The sequence below is a fragment of the Vigna unguiculata genome, chromosome 5 (assembly GCF_037176805.1).
Source record: "Vigna unguiculata cultivar grain cowpea cultivar isolate G323 ecotype 2 chromosome 5, ASM3717680v1, whole genome shotgun sequence".
Classification (NCBI taxonomy): domain Eukaryota; kingdom Viridiplantae; phylum Streptophyta; class Magnoliopsida; order Fabales; family Fabaceae; genus Vigna; species Vigna unguiculata.
Window position 1 is genome coordinate 9,414,621 of NC_140796.1, and position 25,153 is coordinate 9,439,773.

At 30.6% G+C, this 25,153-nt stretch overlaps 2 protein-coding genes and 2 non-coding genes across 4 annotated transcripts; 2 read left to right on the forward strand and 2 right to left on the reverse strand.

Annotated features, from left to right (window-relative positions):
- Positions 1-6,523: 6,523 nt before the first annotated feature.
- Positions 6,524-9,310, forward strand: LOC114185747 (uncharacterized protein At5g01610-like). The gene is made up of 3 exons (XM_028073641.2): positions 6,524-6,740; positions 8,074-8,128; positions 8,666-9,310. Exons 1-3 carry the CDS (start codon positions 6,654-6,656, stop codon positions 9,034-9,036), a joined length of 513 nt encoding a protein of 170 aa, XP_027929442.2. The 5' UTR covers positions 6,524-6,653; the 3' UTR covers positions 9,037-9,310.
- Positions 9,311-9,763: 453 nt separating this feature from the next.
- TRNAG-GCC (transfer RNA glycine (anticodon GCC)) lies at positions 9,764-9,834 on the reverse strand. Its single transcript has one exon. It is a non-coding gene; the product is annotated as a tRNA-Asp (tRNA).
- Positions 9,835-14,058: 4,224 nt separating this feature from the next.
- Positions 14,059-21,236, forward strand: ILP1 (GC-rich sequence DNA-binding factor-like protein). Its single transcript, XM_028072452.2, has 6 exons — positions 14,059-15,330; positions 16,608-16,775; positions 18,157-18,821; positions 19,500-19,788; positions 19,996-20,285; positions 20,586-21,236. Exons 1-6 carry the CDS (start codon positions 14,239-14,241, stop codon positions 20,767-20,769), a joined length of 2,688 nt encoding a protein of 895 aa, XP_027928253.2. The 5' UTR covers positions 14,059-14,238; the 3' UTR covers positions 20,770-21,236.
- Positions 21,237-21,667: 431 nt separating this feature from the next.
- Positions 21,668-21,738, reverse strand: TRNAG-GCC (transfer RNA glycine (anticodon GCC)). The gene has a single exon. It is a non-coding gene; the product is annotated as a tRNA-Gly (tRNA).
- Between the last annotated feature and the right edge of the window lie 3,415 nt (positions 21,739-25,153).

Here is a 25,153-nt window from a genome sequence, read left to right on the forward strand (position 1 = left end):
TAACAATAATAAATAATAATAACAAGATCACTAATAATAATAATAATAATAATAAATAACAATAATAATAATACTAATAGTATTAATCATAATAATAAATAATAATATTAACAACAAAGAGATTTTGTAATCTTCCTTTTCTATTTATTAGTTTTTTTTTCTTGTAATTTATTGCATTACTTAAATTACTCACAAACTTCACCTTTAAGTCCACTCATATTCATTTCCAAATCCCTTAAAAGAAATATCACAAATTTCACGTCCAAATTCATCTACTCACTCTTCCCTAAATCCATCATCTCAGAAGAACACACCTTTAGGCTTTGCTCACTTTTAAGAATGGATTCTTCAGCGGATGGAATGGCGATGATTTGCCAAGGTTTGAAAGAGTGGATTTAAGGGATTGAGGGTATGATGAATCCTCGCCCAAATGCAGAGATTGGAGGATGTTTATAGTTCATAAAATCTATTTTACTTAAATGTCATGTTATCATTTGAAATTATATTGAAATTATGTGTAAAGAGTATGAAATGAAGAAAAGAAATTGCAAAAATGAGAAGAGGATCAGTAGAAAGGAGTTTAATAATAATAATAATAATAATAATAAATAATAATAAAATAATAATTATACTATTAATAAAATTAAATAATAATAATATAACAATAATATAAACTCATACAAATACTAATTACATGAAGGGTAATATAGTACTTTACCTTTTATATTTATTAAAATATTTTTTTATCTGTCACATCAATCAAATTACTTACAAACTTTACTTTCAAATTCACTTACAATCATCTTTAAATCCCTCAAACAAAATACACAATTCACTCTCATATCCACTCAAACTCATCCACATTCTCACAACTCATCTCTTCAAGTGAACAGACCCTTAGGATGTATTTGGATTAGAAAATAGTTATGGAAGAGTGGATTTGAGAGAAAAAGAAGGTGAAGTTGAGATTATTTTTGATTAGAGAAAAGACGATGTGATTTAAGTATATTTAAGATAAAAGTTTGGATATGATGTGATATATGATAAATTAAAAAAAGTATTAAAATACTCGATCTAAACATACCGTTAATACAATTCAAAATTATTTAAATCTAAAATCTTTTGATTGCCTTGATTACACTAATTAATATTTTTTATAATTAATTAAACTAATTATAATTTATAATAAGAATAAAACCATATAGTTAAAAACTATTAAGCATATTATATATATATATATATATATATATATATATATATATATATATATATATATATATAAAAGAATTGGACTTACAGTTTCAACTCTAGGATCATCCATGAAAAGGGCGGGCTCGTTAACTTTTTTAGTTTTTTAAATTAATTGTTTGAATATTAAAATTAATTTATTAAAATGAAAACAAAAATACATATAATTCGTAGAAATAAAAGTTTTAATAGTATTATAATTTTTATTATAATTAAGTTATTTATCATATAAAATAATAACTATCTCAATTTACTAAAGTTAAAATATAAAAAGAAAGGATCGGTATCTTTTCTAAAATATATTTTATGTCTCGAGTAGTAGATAATTCTTATAATATAGAATAAATTTGTATGTGTTTTCATTTAGTATGTGTTGGGTTTATATATTTCACTTTATTTGGATTATGGTTATAGTCATTGAGATTGTGGTTCTATATGATTATATAACATTAGTCTTACACATATAAGACATTTGACATCAAAACCTTAAGACAATATTGTTATGTGGAACTTTGACTCACACCCCTTGAGTCCCTTGTTTTTTTTTTTTCATATAATATATTTTCCTTCAGGTGTATGAGTGACCTCTTTGGTTGTGGTTATACAGTCAGTCACTTCGGTGATCCCTTTTTGGTTATGGTTATGTGGTTATGTGGTTATGCGGTCAGTCACTCTGAACCATCGGCTCTGATACCATTGTTGGATTTATATTTCATATGTCATATGGTTATAGTCATAGTCATTGAGAGATTGTAGTTATATATATATATATATATATATATATATATATATATATATATATATTGTGAATTGACCTTATCTCTAGTCAATGTGAGACTTTCAACACACTTCTTCACGTCCCTTTAAGCCTAACTCAACCCTACCAAACCAGCTTGTAAAATGAGGATTGCACTCACTTATATATTATGAATTGACCTTATCTCTAGTCGATGTGGAACTTCCAATAACTAAGTGTTTTGGACTTTTACTCTAACAATTTTAAATAAAACTAGTATGTCGATGAATTTATATTAGTGTGTATCAATCAATTCTATCACTATATTTTTAAATAATTTGAATAGGCAAAAAAATGAACAATTATTTATAAAGGTTGATGTAAAGATATTTTATGTCAGATCAAACTAAAAATATTATGAGAGAGGTTGGAGCATGTTATTTAATCGATGTTCATTTTGAATATGTTTTGCTAAAATGAAGGTTAGGATGAAACTTTTTGATTGAGATTAAGTTGAAGATATATTTTATTAAGATTGAGCTTTTTTAAAGATACTTAGTTTAGATTTAATGAAATATAGTATGGCTGAGGTTAAATTAAATAAAGTCTACATTTTTTTCTTCCAAATTTCCACCACTTCATGAGGTGAGAGATTATTCTCACTCATGGTGTTGTAACTGTTAATAGGACAATGATATTTTGACTACTAAATTTTGACAACTTTCTCTTATAACATGATGTGTCATCTTCTAATTGATTTTGAAATATTAAAAATGAGAAAATGGAAAAATAGAGAACCATTTAGAATATGCCACTTAAGGTTGTAAGAAAAAGTTGTCAAAATTTAGTAGTCAAAAAATTATTTTCTTTGTCAATAACATGACGAATTTTCATACATGGTTAATCTCAGCTATTGTTCCTAATTACATGGTCTCTCCCACAAACATTTGAAAGTAAATTATTTAACCACTAAGTCAGTCCATAAAAAATGACTTAAAAACTCTATAATCAAACTTGGGTAAAAAATGTACTATAATCAAACTTGAGCAAAAAATGTATTCGCTAAATTATCACTAAAGGTATTTCTGATGAAGACACTCAAATAAAAAACTTAAATATAGATATTTGATACTATTATCGATATTAAGTTGAAAATATTTATAAACACTTAAGAAATATCATTTTTAAATAGTGATTTTTTTCTTTTAATTTTTGAGGTCATTTAATGGATTAGCAATCTATCAACAAATTATCAATGAATAAAATTGTTAAGAATTTAAGTATGAGTCTGAATTTCACATGAAGTAAAAATGAGAAAGTTGAGTCTCATATAAGATCAAGACCTATAAACCTATTGTCTTAAGATTTTAGGTTAAAAATGATGTCAATCTCTTATGTGTGGATTGGATTCATGTGTTGTATGTTCCAATGATCTTCTCTCAATAAATTCAATAAAAATAAATTAATTTTGTTAAGAAAAAAATATGTTCTAAGTGATAATTTGGTTAATATTCATAAATAATATGTGTGAAAATTGCTAGTTCATTATTATCGTCAAGCAATAATATAACGAAAATTGTATGTTTGGCGTTGTAATTAAATAAGTTGACAAAAAAAAATGAAGTTAGTAAAATTGAGTATTTATTTGTGAAATAATAATTAAGTGAAAAAAATTAAAATATTAAAATAAGTATTCAATATACTTTATAAGAATATAATAGTCTAATAATCACTTTCATTTCACACCGGCATGGTCTAGTAATTATAATCTAGTCCTACTATGCAATGTTAGAAAAGGTATGACAGAAGCTACCTAATGCTAAGAACATGCAAAGACAACACTAAGCTCACAATATTCAAGATGTCACCCACGTGCACTTACCACTAATTCAATCCATATTTTTCAACATTTCATTGTAAAAGGATACATATAAATTATCTCTGTATTATAAAAATGAAATAAAAATAAAAGATCATCTAATTAGATATCTAATTCAGGAGTGAATATTTGTATACAACTTTCTTAATGAAGTTGATTTATTGTAAGAATAAATGTTCATACTTGTATATCTCTCTACTAAAAGTCAATATTTATCTATTCAATTCTTTTTTAAGTTAATAGCAGAAGAGAAAAAAAGATAATATATATATATATATATATATATATATATATATATATATTGCAATTAATATTTTTATATATTTTGAAAATTACTTATCTCATGAAAATAAAAGGTTCTTATTTTTTAAATTAAGTTTAGAATCATTGTCTGTTTGATAGAAAACAGAAAATATCATTTCTTAGACACTTAATTCTTCTCTGTGAGCCACAATTTAATTAACTACTATCTAAATGTTTGTAGAAATTAAAAAAAGAAATTAAATAACTCTATTTTTCTCCTGTTTATTTAATTTGTTCATTTGTCAAGTCACAATTGTACCACGTGTCAATACCAAATGTCACGTGTTAATTTATGATTCTGTTATTTTTTTTTTGTTCAATTTAATCTTAATATTCATTATTTTTATTCAATTCAGTCCCTAATTTCGGCTTTTTGTTTATTTTATCTCAAGTTTGATTAGAATGAAACAATTTTATCATTTTCAAATTGACACAAAATTTAATATCTTCTATAAATATTATACTAATATTTTTTGTAACTGGTATTTTTGAAATTCAATTATAAATTATTAAATTTAATTATAAATTGAATATAATTCTGAGATTTAATTGTTAAATAAAATATAATAATTTAAAATATTATTAGAATATAATTATTAATTTTTTTTCTTCTAATAATTATATTCTAAAATACTTATACTTTTAAAATTGACATTTAAAAGTATTACAATAGAAAAATTTTAGAAAAGTAAATTAATATTTCTAAAATTAACATTTAAACACAAAACATTTTAGATTTTAATATCTAAAACACAATGAAAATATTAAATATTTTAAATTTGATTTCAATTTGAAAATGACAAAATTGTCTCATTTTAATCCGAATTGAAACTAAATTAAAAAAAATAATGAATATGGAGACTAAATTGAACAAAAATAATGAATATAAGAACTAAATTGAACAATCATAAATTGACATATGACATTGTCACATGACAATTTCTGACTTGATATGTGGATAATTTTTCTAAAAATTATTTAAAAATAAAAAGAAATAGAATTGACACGTGATACATACAATTTAAAAACCTTAACTATTTAAATATCGTTAGTAAACATGACCTAATTAACCAAAAATAAATAAAAAATAAGAACTTAATTAAACTTATAACAAAAATAAGTATCAAAGAACGAACACAATAAAAATAGAGATCAAATATATATTTAAAATTAAAAAAGAGTACCATTTTAAATTTCTTCCAGTAATTGAGTGAAAAAGCTAGATCCCACAGGCAATGTGGAATCACAGTTTTGGTAATAGGAATTTAGCACAAAGAAAATGTACCTACTTTTACTTATAGTAGGGTAGGATTAACGATTTCGGTTACTGGGATGATAAAATTAATTCTAAATTGATGTGCTATTGTATAATTATTTATGCTTAAACTTGAGTATTGTTATTTTCGGGATTTTGTTAGATAGATTCAAGGTGATTAAATTTGTCCTCGATTCATATATAAGTTTCTGGTTGTAAAAGGAAATAGGAAAAAAAATCTAAAGAATTACGAGACTCAAGTTACTAAAGAATATTTTTTGAATGTTAAAGTAAAGAATGGATATTTAGTTAAATTATTCCATATAATTGGAGTATTTATACACTTTTCTGAGTTTGTGAGTATATCAACAAATAATATAATATAAAAATATTAACAAATATAATAACTGGATTCACTTTATTATAATTTTAATTCTGTTTGCATTATTATATCATTTTTTTCTTAATTATAGAGGTATTATTATTTTATATATATAAATTTCACATTTGAATTTCATGCTTGTTGGATTGGACTTACAAAATAATAATATATTAAATAATGGTGAATTTATTGAATTCATGTGTTTACATTTTCACACACCTCTTCAATAATATTTTATGTCATATAATTTATCTTATTTTATATTATATTTTTGGATTAATTATGTCTCTCCCTAATTTTTTATAAACTCGATCTTAGTCTTTAACAAAATATATGACACTGTTAATTCTGATATTTTTCTCCATTAAAAAAAATTAAAAACATAATTTACTAAAGAATTATAGATAATTATTTCTTTCAATTCTTTAATAACATGACAAGTCCTCAAAGCTTAGGATTATTAAGTTAATAATGTTACTTTTAGGAGTAGATAATCAAACTACTAATAGAAGGAAACAAGGCAAAAACACTAATTTTTTTATTTAAAGGCTAAAATTAATATTGTAAAGAAATTAAAGTAAACAAAATATTAATTAACCTGCATTTAATTATTTTGTTCTCTTCCAACTTAAAATAATTAGAAAATTTATTGCATGAATCATCCACGCGGCTAAGTAATTGAAAAAATAATCCATCTATCTATTTTAAGTACAAAGAAAAACAGGTTATTCCATAAACAACGATAAAGTGAAAAACACGTATCAGAGGTTTGGTCAGAGCTTAGACTTCTCAGAATTTATGTTGTGTTGTTTATTCTGAGAAGGAAGAGAGAAAACTGAAGAACGCAACTATGGATGAGATTTTGAACAAGGTGGGGTCGTACTGGTTCAGCCGCAAGGCCAGCAAGGAGTTTAACTCTGTTGGCGATGATATCAACGTACACACCACACTCTTAACACCCTTTTAATCTTTTGTTAGATTCGTTCTTAATTTTCTAATCTTTTATTTGCAAAAAATTTCCTTTTTTGAGTTTTTTCTTCTTCCTTTACCATATGAGTGCTTCAATTTTGTGGTTCTGGCTGTTATATTTGCCCCTCTTGAAAAAAAAAAGAAATTGGAATTTAATTTCTTGTTCAACCATGGAGCAATGGTTTCGGTTGAGGGTTAAAGGTTGAAATGGAGATGTAAATTATGATTATTTATGTGAATAATGCGCACAGGCGTGCCCTTTTGGGGTACTATGAAAAGGGGACATTTTCAATTTGTGGTTTTTTAGGTTGTTTTAGGGAGTGATGAGAAAAAATGGTTTAGGTAGTTCATTTATGTCTGCTAGAGAAAGTTTAGGTCTGGTATGGGAGGTGGAAGGTGAACTACAAGGTAAAATCATGGTGCATGAAGTGGATTTGAGGTTTTGTTTGATTTATATCAGTAGAAGGTGCACCCTTTTGAAATCAGGCAGTAACCTCCATCTGAATTTTAAAGTCTTGATACCTTTTTACTGTGATTATATTTCTCTTCTTTTACACACCCACAATGAATTTACTTGTAGGTATTGGTTCGTTTTCCCCTTTTGTTTACTTGGAGTTCTTTATTGAATAAAACCTGGGTTATTTCATAGTTAATGATGCTGAGTTTGTTTTTCAAATTCTCCTGCTTTTGATATGTGGATAAGATAAATTTTGGGGAAGGTTGCAGTGTTTGAATAAAATATATTTCCTGGTGGTTAGTCAATCTGTTACCATTGTGACAAGTGTAGCAAACTAACCATATTTACTTTATGTTTCTAGAACCGTTTTGAAAATTTTTAATATATATAAGTGATTCAGGTGAGAGATGCACTAAGATTATAGTGTTCATTTTTACTAACCAAATTAGAAGTAGTGTGAGTGTTACAGTAAGCCCTAATGATTACTGGTATTTAATTATATCAATGCCTGCTTGAAGTTAATTCTGTTTTGGTGCTGAAAGGTATTCATTTTTCTTTTCTGGAAATGTTGAGGTTCACTAGATATGGGCAAAATTTGTTGAACAGTTAATGACAATGATTTTAGTTCTCTAATTCTTCTTGCTTTGGTACAAGATTATGTTGATATGAATATCAGGGAAGATGCAGTTCTCAAGATTGATTTATGCCCCTGCTGTTCAAAGAAATCATTTTATTCATTTATGCATCTTGGGATTGTGATGTTTCCCATCCCATAAATTTAACATATTTTGAGAGGACATTTTATTGCTTATGTTTTATTAACACCTTTGCCATTGTTGAATAGTCACTGTCAACCAGTATTGAAGGGGGAACCAAATGGTTGGTCAACAAATTAAAAGGTTTGTTAAAATCATAATGTTTCTATGCATTGCTAAAACATTTGTACAAGCATATGCTATGAAAATTATGCTGTAGTGTAGAGTTCATTTAGTTTAAACTCATAATCCCAAGTAAATAAATGCATCAAAGCTTCAACTGTGTATATATGTGAGGGTAGGCATGAATGAGTTTTGGTGGTATTCTAGTGTGAATAAGGGATATATACTTGCACTGCTTTTTCAGAAACTACTTTTTCTGAAGAACACTAGATACACTGAAAAGGACTTCAAACATTCTAAACTGAAATTAATGTGACAAACATGCATTGTAAGGTATTCATCTGTCTCATCATATATGATACAACAAATCTTTTGAACTTTGGTATTTGATCATTCCATAGGTAAAGTAAGTTGTGGAAGTAGGATATTTACGTCTGATCTTTAGTACACAAAGATAACATATAGAAATTATTAGCATCCCAATTCTACAAATCCTAAAAACTGCTTAGTCCTTTCAAAGATCCTTTTGATTAACATTACTCTCTTGATGCTTCATAGGAAAGATGCAAAAGGCACTACCAGAGTTGCTAAAGGAGTATGATCTACCCATTGGAATCTTTCCTCGTGATGCAACAAACTATGAATTCAATGAAGAAACTGGGAAACTTATTGTTTACATTCCTCAAGTTTGTGAAGTTGGCTACCGAGATTCATCGGTGTTGCGGTTCTCCACCAATGTGAGTGGTTATTTGGAGAAAGGAAAGCTAGCAGAAATAGAGGGTATAAAGACTAAGGTGCTGATCTGGGTAAAAGTAACCAGCATTTCATCTGAGGGACCAAAGCTCCATTTCATGGCTGGCATGAAGAAGACAAGGAAAAGAGAAGCATATGAGGTTACTAGAGATGGTATAAATGTAGATAAGTTCTGATATATTTACAGCAAGTTACTCTTGTTAAGTAGTTTTAGAGTTAGGAAAATAAGTTATCTGTTCTTGTGGACCATTTTATTCTATTAGATATGAATTTAGTGAGTGAATTGGAATTTGGAATTTGGTGGAACCTCTCTTGGTTCCTGCTGCATGTGAAGTACTTTCACTCTCTACTGGTTGGGTTTATGAGTTTTATTTAAGACTGGAACATATGTGCCAGTGAACAACAATGTGGATGTTTGGATAACCATTTCAAAATTACTTTTGGTCTTAATTATACCCTTGAAAAAATATAGAGTTAAATATGTCTATAATCCCTAAATCTATAAATCTAGACACGAAATTAGAATTCGTCCATGTTCCAAACTTTTTGGGACATGACTCTGGGGTACTGTTTCCCACTAAAATTAGAGTCTGCTATTAATTATGTAGAGAATGGTTAAATGACACAATTGAAACGTAGAATGTGTCGGTGCCACATTAACTTCATAATAATGAAGTATTCAAAATGTATGTGGAATTGTCATATTCAAATACATTGGTCCCTCTTAGGGATGTTGAATTCTGTGTCTTAAATTGTAAGCCATGTTTCCTTAATTGCATTTGTCTAGGATCTACAATTTTGAAATAGCATTTGTATTTGTACAAGTTTGGTATGAAACGTCATCGTCAACTATTCAGCTTTTTTCAATTTGTAATAATACAGAAATTCAAAAAAATAGAAATCTGCACCAGCCGGGAATCGAACCCGGGTCTGTACCGTGACAGGGTACTATTCTACCACTAGACCACTGGTGCTTGTTGAAGTGAAGTTCATACAGTTAACTTGTATTGTGAATAATTATCCCTTAAACTGAATTCTTACGAACTAAACATTTAATAGGATTGATTTTACTGTAAGTTTACAGTGTTACTATTCCAACCGTTGATGAATGATGAGATATAATTTGACATTTTATAATGCATAATGGTATGAAATTTTAAACAAATTTTATTTGTTAGTTTTACTATATTTTATCAATATCACTAGAATTTTGATATCAATAAAATAATTTCAATCGTGTTTAATTGAATGAGGATCAACTCAAATATTCTCATTAAAAGCTTGATTGCATACATTAAAAGACGTTACAACTATATCGTCTCATACAAAAGAGTGTGGTTAGCAAAGGAAAAATCAATTGCGTTATAATTTGGCAATTGTGAGCAATCCTATAATGACCTTCCTGGATGGTTACAAGTTGTCGAGGAGACTAATCCTGAGACAATTTTTCAATGCTCTAATCCTCCAGTTAATATTGATGGTGAGGATGACACATCGTGCTACATTCTAAAACGTTGCTTATGGGCATTTGGACCATGAATTGAAGAGTTCAAGCATGGTAGTCAAAATTAGGATCTTATTCAAGATTGGAAAGGAAAATATAAATCGTAAATCAGAAAATCGTAACACGAATCAGAATATCCTACAAAATGAAAAAAAAAACAAAGAAGAGAGTGAGTGGCAGTGAACAATTTGAAAAAATTGTGGCTAAGTAGAGTTTGGGTGAAGAAACAAAGAAGAGAGAGGGGTAGTGGTAGTTTTCTTTTACTATGCAGTGACAATTCTGATTTATAGAAAATGAGAGTTGTTTTAACCTTAAAAAAAGAGGAATTAGGGATTTTTAATCTAAATAGTGTCCCTTAATTATTATTTTACTATTTCATAGTGGCGCTTTTTCTCTCATGTGTGGAAGAGATGGAGTCACTATTTTCAAGATTAAAGTTACTTTTACATTTTTGTGTTGTCGCCGCTTTACTGATACCTACTCTTGAATTTGACAAATCATGGGCTTTGAATTTGGGCTTTAAAATGTTTAGAATTTAGGTTAACAATTAGGGATTATAACATGTCCCAATTCCACCATCCTTTACGAAAAGAGGGACTAAAGAGAGTTGCAACCGCCACTATCTTGTGAGAGTTGTAGTTGCCACTACTTGATGTGGCTAGAGCCGCTGCCGCGAGGGTCGCCGTCAAGGGAGTCACCGTTGTGACTGTCGTCACTGTGACAGACACTATTGATACCAACGTGAGGCCACAAGAGAACCAATAAGTAGCGAGCTCTGTCGACTACTTTTCGAGAATCGTCGTTCCCACGCGAGTTGCGATTTGCAACGACAATTCAACACAATCCAAGAATAGTACGAGTTTTGAGTGAAACGGGATCGAAGGTGGAAAAAAAAAACGTAAACTCGTACGATTTTACGTTCTAGATCGCGTTTCTGACTACCATGGGTTCAAGTATTGTAAACCAGTTGTTCAAGTAGATGAAACATTCTTAACATGTAGATATCACACCACCTTGCTAATTGCAATTGTTCAAGAAGAAAATAAAAACATATTTTCTTTAGAATTTGTAATAGTAGAAGAAAAGACAAAGGAGACACTGATTTGGTTCTTTCAACTACTACGAAAGTATGTAACTCCTCAACCAAATCTCTACTTGATAACAGATAGGGATAGGGGTAAGGGAATTTTGTAAGCCTTACGCTTAGAAGAAGTTGATTGGGAATCAGAAAATTTTCACTTAGTCTACTGCATACGTCATCTAGGTTCTAATTTCAACAACATGTTTATAAAATGCTGACCTAAAAAAGGATTTCATTAACATGGGTGCTACATTTTCTTACCATTGCTTCCATATCTATTCAATTTTTCTTTCCAACTAAATCTTATTTCATTTGCTATGTGATTTCTTTTTCATAGCTTACGAAGTCAAGCAACCTATTCTCAATTCCCGTAGGCACTAGCTTGGATAGATAAAATTTTGTTACAAAATGGTCTCAGGCTTATGATGGGGTCGAAGGTATGACTACATGACAGTAAACTTGGGTGAGTGCATGAACTCAGTGCTTAAGGGGGCTCGATCCTTACCTATCTATGCAATACTCAAAAAAACTTTCGAAAGGACAAATTCATGGTTTCACTAACATAAGAAAGGTCTTTTATGTCCAAGCTTTTTACGTTTGTGTTAGGTCACATGTAATATCGGGAGACGTAAATTTACATATGTTTCATTTATAATAGACATAAATTTATGTCTGTTATAAAAGTAACAGACATAATTTTTTTTTCATATCTACACCAAATTTATGTTTGTTACAATAGTAACAAACATAATTTTTTTTTCTTCTTTTTCTTAACATTATAATGTAAAATTACACTAACATAAAACATCTAATATAAACCAAATTTTATGAGAGAAAACACATAAGAAAAATGTAAAAATCAAGCTTTTGGTATGGAGAAACACCATTGTGGTTCACGTCATCGCTATAGTTGGGTGAAAACACCTTCGTCGTCGCTCCTTTTTTAAGGAGACCCACTGTCGTGTTATCGCTACAGTTGGAGCAAACACTGTTTCCGTCGTCGCATACCACCTTCCTCCGCCTCTACGAAAAATGGGAAGGTTTCAACGTTTTGGGAACCCAGAAAAAGTTTTGAAACAAAGGAAAAACAAACCTTTGAAATCGCTTGATAACGTTGTCCCATGCACGCACCACGAAAACCAAAAAAATTAACCCTTTCAATCAGTCAAAGCCACTAGAGAAGAAGACCTGAAATATAAATTTTAACATTTACGTCTGATGTCCTATGGTCAAACGTAAATTTACATATGACCATAGGGCGTCAGACATGAATTTATGTGCGACCTTATGCAGTCATATGTAAACTACGATATTTACATCTGACCCTAGGGTGCCAGACGTAAAAAATTGATCACTTATTTACATGTTTGCCACCAGTCGTTTTTAATGTCTGATTCCTCTGCACCAGACATAAAATCGTAGACATTAGTTGTTTATTTTGTGTTGGTGTTTGTTGAACTTGAAGACTGACTCTATGTTAAGAGCAGATAATCAATATCCAGAAGACATAATTGTCCTACTTCAACAAAATTAGCAGAAATCAACATTTTGTTATGTTCATCGCTACCAATATTAGCCCCCACCAATATCGGCCAAAACCAATCTCATTGAGTGTTAGATTAAAAGATTGGTGGTGTGATTATGGTCACTTCAAGCTAATTGCCTACCATGTCATTATATTATAGTTGTTTGTTCTTGTTCTCATCTGTTGCTTACGAATTTTATCGATTCTATTTACGATTTTCATACCATAAATAAGGCTTATGAAGTTTAATTCTATCCACTTCGAGACGAGGATTATTGGTCAATCTATATAGGTACAAACTTCATATTCCAAGGAAATATGAATGGGAACAACACGATTTTTCAATTTGAAAACGTGTGGGATTGCATGACTTACCCAAATTTGTAATTTTCTTAAAATTTGCCCAATTTCATAATTAAGATCACGTATTTGCATGCTACTAAGAAAAAAAACAAATCATTTATATCAAATTAATGTATATCCAAACTAAATTTTGTTTCATGATTTGTATTTTGTTTTGCAATTTTTATGTTTTGAAAATAAAAAATATTAAAAGTGATTTTAATAGTCAGAATTATTGAAATAAATCATTATTAAGAAGAGATGAAAGGGATGGAATTATTGTATAAATAAATTGAACTCTAAATATGATGGTTAAATACACTTTTATTTTTATATAAATAATATTTCTAAAACTAAAAGATTTCTTAAAAAATAATTCAAAAATAAAAAATATTAAAAAATGTTCTCAACATATATAAATTAAAAAAATTCTTCAAATACACCGAAGTATATTATAATTTGAATCAAACTGAAATAATATACGAAAGTTACTTTTAGACTACCTAAATTATATGGATCATTTATCAATACAAATTTTATTTAGAATATATTTTTCAAATTCATAGGCTATATATTTTAATTCAATTTATATAACTTTATCTAAGAACCATTAAATTTCTTAAAAAAAAAAAGTTTTTTTTTTGTCCAACGTAAGTGTGAAATAAGATTATCATAGGTGACAGTATCTTTATCTAGTGAATTTTGAGAATCTGGAAATCATTATAAGATATTCATACTCAATTTTCCCCCTTCTTGCACGTTGGGCTTGCTGGTTTTCATTATAGTGAAACCAACATTACACTTTGTACTAATCATCGTCACATTCTCATTAATCCACAATTAACTACATTGCTTTAATATCATCAAACTTTTCCTTTATCCGTTAATTCACACCGTTGCCTCCACCGGAACCCTCGCTCTCCTTCATGTCCACCGCAAAATCGCGCAACTTCCGCCGCCGAGGCGGCGGTGACACCGAAGCCAACGACGAAGACGGTGATACCTCCACCCTCTCGTCCAGACCCCCTTCGTCCGCCAAACCCAAGAAGCCTCAAGCCCCCAAACTCCTCAGCTTCGCCGACGACGAAGATAACGAAAACCCTCGTCCACGATCCGCAAAACCTCAACGTTCCACGAAACCCTCTTCCGCTCACAAAATCACCACTCATAAAGACCGAATCGCGTCTTCTTCCCCTTCGGTTCCTTCCAATGTCCAACCCCAAGCTGGAACCTACACAAAAGAAACGCTTCGCGAACTTCAGAAGAACACCCGAACCTTGGTCACCAGCAGCAGTTCCTCTCGGCCCGAGCCCAAACCCCCCGCTGAACCTGTCATCGTCATCAAGGGCCTCGTCAAACCAGTAGCTTCGGAGCCTCAGGGTCGGGAATCGGACTCCGAGGGGGATCACAAAGAGGTTGAAGGCAAATTGGGTGGCTTAGGCCTTCATAATGGGAAGGACTCGTTCTTCCCCGACGAAGAAATGATCAAGGCTATTCGGGCGAAGCGGGAGCGCCTCCGGCAGGCGCGCCCTGCTGCACCGGATTATATCTCGTTGGATGGTGGCAGCAATCATGGTGCTGCTGAGGGGCTGAGTGATGAGGAGCCGGAGTTTCGGGGCCGGATTGCAATTTTGGGTGAGAAGGTTGACGGTGGGAAGAAGGGGGTTTTTGAGGAGGTGGAGGAGAGGAGAGTGGGTGCGAGGTTTAAGGAGGAAGAGGAGGATGATGAGGAGGAGGAGAAATTGTGGGAAGAGGAACAGTTCAGGAAAGGGTTGGGGAAGAGAATGGATGAAGGGTCTGCTAGGGTTGATGTTCCTGTTGTGCAAGGTGCTCAACAGCATAAGTATGTTGTTCCCTCTGCAGCAACTGTGTATGGTGCTGTTCCAAATGCTGCTGCGTTAGTGAGTCCTGGCATCGGAGGAGCAATTGAATCGATGCCGGCTTTGGATGTCTTGTCCATATCGCAGCAAGCCGAGAGTGCGAAGAAAGCCTTGGTCGAGAATGTGAAGAAGCTTAAGGTATGTTCCAAACTTGGCTGTATGTCAGGCTGAGTTGTTACTTGTCGAATTTTTGTGCTTGCTTATATTTAGGCCTTAAGCCCTAAATTCTATGATGGTATTGAAATCTATTCTCAAATCTAGATTTGTTATTGGTTCACTGATCTTGTTAATCAAACTTTAAGTACTAGGACTGTTGTTAGGTGGTAGAGTTATCCCAACTAGACTTCACCAATATCACTGGGAAACTGAGTGTATTTTATGTAGATTTAGGTGATGAACTAACTAATTACCTGTGCTTCTGTTTGAATCTCCTCATAGAGAATATGGACTTCCAAGGAATGGAATGATGTAAATTTGCGCCCATAGAGTAGTGTTACCTTGAAAATTTCCTTGTTTTATTTAAAATTTTACATGAAAATGATTCTATTTGGTAGCAATTGTATGGCTTTCTTATGATGAAACATTGTTTAAATGAATGAATTGCTCAATAAATCTAACGAGTATCTACATTTTAAACATTTATGTTAGCATCTACAGAAATTTACTTATTATATATGTATATTTATATAGACTATTTGAAATTTGAACGAGCTCTTACTTCTATGATCTCGTGCTACTGTTTGGTATAGTAAGTGGCCTCACATTAGGAGGATTTTGGTGTATCAAATCAAAAGCATAAATGAGCGCATGGGAAATTGACTTGGCCTAAGAGTATATTGACTTCTGTCTAGGTAGTTTTCTCCATGATTTTATTTACTAGATATGTGTATGGGCAATGGTAGGTCTAGGACAGGACCCCGAGTTAGTGGGAGCAATAAAGTTACATAGTAGCCACTGTTAAGGAGAAAATATTTAATTTTACTTTCAAAATAAATGCCTGAAGGTGAAATAGAAATCGGAGAATAGTGGGTTCAGATGTAAAATAATAGAGGGCATAATACAAAATTTCAGATATTTACATTGTAGTTTTATCAAAGTTTTATGGGGTGCATTTGTACACCCTGAGTTGTACATGGATCTGCTCATGTGTATGTGATCTCATTTCTTTCATGTTACCTTGGTTATATATGTATGAAGGTCAGCAATTAGAATTTTGTTACATTCAAGTCTTTAAATTGTAAAATAAAAATGTTTTAATCCTGGAAATCTTTAAATTTTTTCATTTGATAAATGTCTAGATTGATACCAGTATGCGTCAATGTTGCTTTGAATATTACTCTGGCATGAAATGTATAGAAATTTATCTTTTAGTGGATTGATATGTTTCCTTAGTTTCTCCTAATTTTTCATGACAGGAATCTCATGGAAGAACTATGTCATCATTGGGTAAAACTGATGAAAATTTGTCTGCCTCTCTTTTGAACATTACTGCACTTGAAAATTCATTAGTAGTAGCTGATGAGAAGTACAGGTTTATGCAAAAACTCCGAAGCTATGTCACAAATATATGTGACTTTTTACAGGTAATCGTATTTGTTGTATTCTTTTGTTTCCCTAGATCCTTCATAATTAACTGTAAAATGGTACTGGGTTCCTCTATAATATTTATTTAAGTTCTCTTTTAACCCTCATAATATTATGATACACATGGGCTCGGCCACTAAACCCGTGTCAATCTATTATTTGTTATGTTTCCATAACCAATTTGTACACCTCAATCACCAACAGCACATCCTCCCTCCTAGTTTCCCTGCCTTTACCTTGATTTCCCTTGTTGAATAGCTGCACTTGTGACTTAGATTTGTGCTTCCTCCTCCATCTTCTCTACTTCTTTCTTTTATATGAATGCATCTGTGTGATAGGAAGTACCTGAGATGCTAGTACTTTCTTCAATATATCCACCTGTTTTTCTACCAACTGAGGCATCCAAAAGGGTTGTCTTCCCATCACCACTAACACCCATAATATAGGTCGAGACATCTACAAATTCAGTATCCTCGATGGCATATTAGCTTCATCTTCAATTTCCAATTCTCCATTCCCACTCTGATTGGAAATATTCCCTCAAGCTACCAAATTACAGACAGCACTAGAGTTATGGTTGTTGGTATATCAGATGCAGGACACTGGCAAACAAAAAAAACATTTTATGCCAAAGAGAGCTGGTTCATATTTCGTTCAGTCCCATCCACCTATTCATTCTTCGTTTGCCTTGCATTCCTTCGTAATAGAAAAAACACACCCCCAACCTGCCAACTAATATATAGATGACCAGACTAGTGGTTGCTGGTTTATCAGAAGCATGGCTACAGCAGGCATTGACAGCCAGAGATACATTTTTCTGACACCAGGATATTAGTGCTAATTTTGTTCAGCCTCCTTTACCTGTTAGATCTTTCCTGTGCATGCATACCGGGCCAAATAACATAAAGCAGTCTGCCATATGACCAAAGACACCTGAGTTAAACAAAACTAGAGTTGCAGATACAGCTGCAGTTGCTGTATGCTGAAAGATGTAGGAAAGATGCTAGTTGTGACTTAAAATGGTTTGTCTTACAGTTTACAAATATCAGCTATAATCCATTTGTAGAATTGTGTGCTTTTACATGTTTGAAATGCTATTGTAATCCCAATTGTTTGCTGATAAATAAAATAAAAATTACCTACAATTGAAGACATAAGTAATGCAATACAATGATAGTGACACTATCAGGTGGGATTGCTATAAACCACTTAGAAAACATGAGTGATACTTATGATAATGTTGAAAAAGGTTGTATATGTTTTCTTAATGCTGGATATTTAAAAGCTGACACTTAATTATCTTGTCATTTTCGAATGTTTTTATGCTCGGTGTCATTCATTGAGGCTTTAACTAAACTTATCCTGTGAATTTTATTTCAGCACAAAGCTTTCTACATTGAGGAACTTGAAGAGCAGATGAAGAAACTGCACGAAGATCGTGCATCAGCCATTTCCGAAAGAAGAACCACTAACAATGATGATGAAATTGTGGAGGTAGAAGCAGCTGTAAAAGCTGCAATGTCAGTATTGAACAAGAAAGGTAATATAGAAGCTGCCAAATCTGCTGCTCAGGAAGCATACACTGCTTTAAGAAAACAAAAAGATCTGCCAGTTAAATTAGATGAGTTTGGTAGAGATTTGAATCTTGAGAAACGGATGCAATTGAAAATAAGGGCTGAGGCTAGTCAACGGAAGAGGTCACGAGTATTTGATTCTAATAAGCCGACAGCCATGGAATTGGATGATCATAAAATAGAGGGTGAATCAAGTACTGATGAGAGTGATAGTGAGAGCCAAGCATATGAGTCACAACGTGATATGGTGCTGCAGGCTGCTGATGAGATTTTTGGTGATGCTTCTGAGGAATATGGTCAATTATCTTTGGTCAAAGAAAGAATGGAAGAATGGAAAAGAGAGTATTCATCAAGCTATAGAGATGCTTATATGTCATTGAGTCTTCCACTGGTCTTCTCTCCGTATGTGAGATTAGAACTTCTGAGGTGGGACCCACTTCACAAGGGCATAGATTTTTCAGAGATGAAATGGTATTGAACTATTCTCCTCATGTTACTATTCTTTCTTGAAACCTATCAGAGGCATTATTTGGGGTCAAAGGCTTCTTTTTATAAGCCACTTAATTGCATTCCTTAACTTCTTGTTCATATATATAATATTTATCAGATTATGATTCATGATTCGATCCAATTCGGCTATCTACTAATTTGTATCTACGTTTTAATTTAATCACTGATATGATTCAACTATTCGTGTTTCTTTTTTGTCAATTCTTATGAAAACAATAAATGAAGCACAGTGAGCTTAAATTCTAAAATGAAAGGGAATTTGAAAGAACATTTGTGAACTTCCTATTTGATTATTCCAACTTATTTTTCACTCATTCAATGCATTTAGCTATTTAATTGTCTTGTTTCCATTCTTTTGAAAAAAAGACCTCACAAGCCTAGATCTAAAATGAAATGCATTTTGTGTTGTTTTATCTATTGTAGTTTATATTGTTTACATTAAGCATTGTGTCACCTATATGATATATTTGAAGTAATTTTTCGTCTTTACCTAAATCTCAGAATTGGATACAACAATTCATGATTTGGATCTCAATTCGATAACCTTAATATGTATGCATATTACTGGAGTATCTTTACCTTTAATGTTTCATCAATTTATAATATGTATTGAGTTTCTTTCTTTCTTTTAATATTCAGGTATAAATTATTGTTGAATTATGGTTTGCCTGAAGATAGAAAAAAATTTGTTCATGATGATGGAGATGCTGACCTTGAACTTGTCCCAAACTTGGTGGAAAAGGTTGCGCTTCCTCTTCTGCACTATGAAATTTCCCATTGCTGGGACATGCTTAGTCAACAGGAAACAAAGAATGCGATTGCTGCAACAAAATTGATTGTGGATCATGTCTCTCATGAAAGTGAAGCTCTTACTGGTTTACTAGTTTCCATACGAACACGCCTGGCTGATGCTGTTGCTAATCTTACGGTATGCTCCCAAAATCAGCATTTACACTTTCTAAATTACTTGTTAGAAGTACATATTCATGCATTTTATTTTATCTTTAGAAAGTTAGAAAACTCTGTTTGTGCGTTTTATGTTTGATCTGCATTGCTAGCTATATTTGGATTTATTGTAGGTATTTTGAATTATTAAGCATTTTTGGATAGATTTATCATCTTGTCTACTTTGTAGGTCCCCACATGGAGCCCTCTGGTATTAGTTGCTTTTCCAGATGCTGCACGAGTTGCAGCATATAGGTTTGGTGTGTCTGTTCGATTGTTGAGAAACATTTGCTTATGGAATGATGTATTTTCAATGTCAGTGTTAGAAAAGCTTGCTCTAGATGAGCTTTTGTTTGGTAAAGTTCTTCCTCACTTAAGAATCATATCAGAAAATGTTCAAGATGCGATAACGAGAACAGAACGGGTTATTGCTTCCCTCTCTGGGGTCTGGACTGGCCAAAGTGTCATCGGAGACAGAAAGTATGTTGCTGATACTTTGTTAAATTGTTGATTACATTTATTTCTTTTGGGAAGGCATTTTGCACATTTTTAGACTCTTTTCACATTACGTCTGTTTGGGTACTGTCTTTATGGGCAAATTGGGTATTGTTCAGGCAATTTGGGGTACTTATTTAAATAGAGGGTTTAGGTTTAATATGTGACTTCAACTCTGGTTAGATGTCATTTATTATTTCTTTTATCATTATATGTAAAATGAGAGGCTTTGTTATGACTTTTGGTCAGCAGTCTAATACTTTCCCTGTCTTCTTCACTTTGCAGACACAAATTACAGCCTCTGCTGACTTATGTGCTGTCACTTGGAAGGATTCTGGAGAGAAGAAATGTACCAGAGAGTGACACAAGTTATCTTGCTCGCCGATTAAAGAAAATACTTGTTGACCTCAATGAATATGATCATGCTAGGTCCATGGCTAGAACCTTCCATCTCAAGGAGGCATTATGAGCTAACTGGGAAATGGGAATTCATTTTTCATCATACTTGTTCTCAATTTGTCGTTGAATCAGGCCCTAAGGTTAACCCTTCTCGGGTGCAATTATGGAACGAACGCGACATATTCACGTGACTATGATGCTTGAAATTTAAACGATTTTGATGACTGTTCATGTGAATGAACACACAGGCATGCCCTTTTGGGATGCTGTTAAAAAGGAAATTTTTTAAATAGCCATTTTTGTCTTTAGTTTGTCTTTAAGGAGGTGAGTTAAATACGGTTAGAGAGTTCATTTATGTGTTCTATAGAAATTTTAGGTTGGGTATGGGAGATGAAATGTGTACTAAAGGGTAGGTGCATGAAGTGAATTTGAGGTTTTCATTTGAGTAGAGAAGTGCATCCCTCTAGAATCAAGTTGTATCACCTCCATCAATCTCTGGGTTCGAGTTTTTATGAGCATATCCAATGAATTTGGTAATTTGAAGTTATTTATTGAATATTAGGAGTTTGTTTTTCAAATTCACCTATTTTTTACGGTGGATATCTTCATAAATATTGGATTAGGTGGCAATGTTCACAGCTTCAATGATGATATTCCTGTCTGCTGAAAAGTTAATGGTATTTATTTTGGTTTTGAAGCTGGAACACTGCATTCGAACTTCACAAACTGGCTATAAATGTATAAAAAATGTCTCTCTGATAAAATATTGCTTCTAATGTGAGATGAGAGTTTTAAATTTAGGTAGTTAAACTAAAATATTAATTTTGTTGTATTACGCATCTGTCTGAGATTCGAAATTGATAACAAAACTTTAATACGTTATTCATGACCCGCTATAATTTACTTAAAACTATTGGTGATGTCACTGAAATATAAACATTAAAAATATGAAATATGAAAAAAAAAGGTGCACCAGCCGGGAATCGAACCCGGGTCTGTACCGTGGCAGGATACTATTCTACCACTAGACCACTGGTGCTTTGATGAAAGTTGAAAATAAACTTGATTTTAATATATTAAATTAACCATTACTGGTTATAAGTTACAATGATATGATGATCTTAGTAAAGTTTCACTTTGATAGAATTCTATCGTGGATGAGGAATCATGTGGCAGGGATTAAATACATTTTTATTGGAAGTGCTTGATATTCATAAAAGAGCATATTTGTTCCTTCAATATTACTTAAATTTATACTTACAAAAGAGAAAAGTTGTGAAATTGTAATGATTATGTTTTCAATCCTCTATGCGTGGATCACATCAATAATGACAATACGATATATGATTTTGAGTTTTGAACAACAGCAACATTGTAAGTATGGTCAAAATTTCAGAATTTCTCTGCTGACTAAATTCAAATTATTAAGCTTCTTCTTCCGTGAACAAATTCCGTTTGTAATTACTTTTAACCAGAAAAAATAGAGTCATTATTTCTTATGTGATGTTTGGTGAAATTATGCATATGAACAATTTTCTTTGTTTGTCTTTATTTGAGTTTGACAACATATGATGTGGTTCTTCTAATCATAGTTTTAAGTGTTTATGGTAATGGAGAGGACCATAAACATTACGATTTTTGTTTTGGAAAATAGAAAATTATGCTGTGTTTACCAAACCTCAGTGGTGATCCTCAATCTCTCTAACAATGACATATTTACTATCGATGAATCAAAAGAGTAGTTTATTTTTTCCTAAGGACAATTTTCCAAATTGGCTCCAGGTTAATATACTTTGAATGAAGTGGTAATTGGTAAGTGTTCTTTTTATTCAAAGATAGAGTGTGTTTGAAGTTTGGTTTTCAATAAATTATTAGAAAAATAAAACTTGTAAATCAAACTTAAACTTTGATGCTAGAACAAATAGGAAAAGAAATAGTAATTTTTTTATCAGTTAGTTCTTAGTATAAAATTCAACACAATTCTTTTAATATCGTTTTGTAACAATAGACACATATTTATTTAGATTATAAACTTTTTCTCTGTATATATAATATTATATGTTTTACATATAAGTCATTTATGAGATCTTTACTATGGTAGTAAAAAGAATGAGTACAAAATAAATAAATAAAACAAAATTAAATATGTTTAAATAAAAACATAATTCATACATTATTTTTTGTTCACATAATTATTTTAAAAATTAATCAATTTATTATTTTTTGAAAAGTATTATTTTAAGTGAAGTTTTATATTAAAGTATTTTCAATGTATTATATTTATTGTGGCTTGAGCCCTTCTACACTAATAAAAGTCTCACAAAATATATTGTTTTCCTTACAAACAAATTGTGAACACTCTAAATTTTATATGTAATAACTAGGGATGACAATAGTGCCTATCCGCAACCCGATCCGTAAAAAAAAATTCATCTGTTACTCGTCCGTTTACTTGTCGGGTATCCGTTTAAAAAATATCTGTGAATATTTTTAAAACCCGCGGGTACCCGTGGATACCCGATACCTGCAAATATTTAAAAAATATATACTTTTATAAATTTTTTAATATAAAATTATAAAAATAAAATATAAATTAAATTAAATTTTAATTATAATTAAATTTGACATAATAAAATATACTGTTAATTTTATTTTAATTAAATTTAACTTAATAAAATATAAATTAAATTTTAATTTTAATTTTTACGGGTAACGGGTACCGCGGGTACGAATAATATGATACTCGTACCTGACCCGTTTATAAACGGGTATTAAAATACCCGCTACCCGCTACTCGCAGATATTTATTATCCGCGGGTAGTAACTATCCGTCGCGGATATCGACAGACGCGGATATTTTTGTCATTCCTAATAATAACATTATGTATAAATGAGATAATTTAAAATTATAAACAAAAAAAAAATCAAATACAACTAATATCAATAAATTATACAAGAAACACCATTAAAATTAAATGCAAATATATTAACAAAATTAATTTAATATGGAAACATAATTGATAGCGTTGTCTTTAAAGATTGAAGCATAATATATAGTGTTTATAATGTTAAATTTTAAACTTTTAGTACTTGTGACAAACATTTAAGTTTTTTGTGTAATTTGACATACAACTTTAATAAAAATAAAAATAAATATTAATTTTGTTTTTTATAATGTAAAAGTCTTTCATGCTTTTGAATTCACCAAGTTAAGGTAAATATCCTTAAATTGTGGGTTTGAAATAAAGATGCTTAAAGTGTGAAGTCTAGCAAAGCATACTTTCTTTTAGGGCTGGGCAAAATAAACCAAACTGCACTGCACTACCAAAAACAGCACTGAACTAAAAAACTATTCGCATGAACTGCACTGAACTGGAACTCTTATTCTTAAAAATAAACTGGACTGAACTGCACTGCACTGCACTGAACTGCATTGCACTATAATATAAACTGAACTGAACTGTTATAAATTGAACTGTTTTATGAACTACACTACGTCAGAACTGAATTATACTATTTTTGAACTGAACTGCACTAATTTTTAACTTAACTACATTGTTTTTGAACCGAATTGCACTGATTTTGAATAAACTTCACTATTTTTGAACTGAATTGTACTAATTTTGAACCGAATTGCATTGATTTTGAACTGAATTGCATTATTTTTGAACTGAATTATACTATTTTGAATCGAATTGCACTAATTACATATGATTATACTACACAATAATAATCTAAAGTTTATAATTTGAAAGTGCTTTTGAAATATGCATCATACTTCAATACACCAATTAACATTTTTATAATTTTTTTATTTATATTAAAGTTTTGCGTAACTTAAAATGTAATTAAAATATTAAAATTAATATAATAAATATAAATATCGGTATTAACTTATTTTTTATATTTTAAAATCTTATGTAATATTACTTTTTAGTTTTACGATGTTTATTATGTTGCGTCAAATTTTTTAAAAGGATCTATTTTAGAAAATTCTCAAAATTAATATTTTTTTTAACATTTGTATTCATTAATATTTGTGTGAAAAATGTTCTAGAAATTTTATGAAGTTCTAAAATTAATATTTTAAGAATTTTTTAAAATAAATTCTCTTTAAAAAAGTTGACGTCACATAATAAATATTTTAAAACTAAAAAATAATATTACATAAGATTTTAAAATAAAAAATACGTTTGTACCAATATTTATATTTATTATACTAATTTCAATATTTAAGTTACAAAAAACTTTAATATAAATAAAAAAATTATAAAAATATTATCTGTCACAAAATTTAATTTTTAAAAATAACTTCTGTAAAATCATAACATAAAAATAACATTACATAGTAAAATTCATTCAAAATAAAATAAGATCTTGACTTAATTTATAATTTTTTTTAATAATTAATTATAAATATTTTATATTTTTCTCAAAAAAGAGTAAAGAAAAAA

Bases quoted from the DNA above. Each gene is read 5' to 3' on its own strand.
- LOC114185747 (XM_028073641.2), top strand. From the start codon at position 6,654: ATGGATGAGATTTTGAACAAGGTGGGGTCGTACTGGTTCAGCCGCAAG. The intron at 6,741-8,073 runs GTACACACCACA...ATTGTTGAATAG, and splicing joins CTGTTGGCGATGATATCAAC to TCACTGTCAACCAGTATTGA. The intron at 8,129-8,665 runs GTTTGTTAAAAT...GATGCTTCATAG, and splicing joins GTTGGTCAACAAATTAAAAG to GAAAGATGCAAAAGGCACTA.
- ILP1 (XM_028072452.2), top strand. From the start codon at position 14,239: ATGTCCACCGCAAAATCGCGCAACTTCCGCCGCCGAGGCGGCGGTGAC. The intron at 16,776-18,156 runs GTAATCGTATTT...ATTTTATTTCAG, and splicing joins ATATATGTGACTTTTTACAG to CACAAAGCTTTCTACATTGA. The intron at 18,822-19,499 runs GTATTGAACTAT...TTTAATATTCAG, and splicing joins GATTTTTCAGAGATGAAATG to GTATAAATTATTGTTGAATT.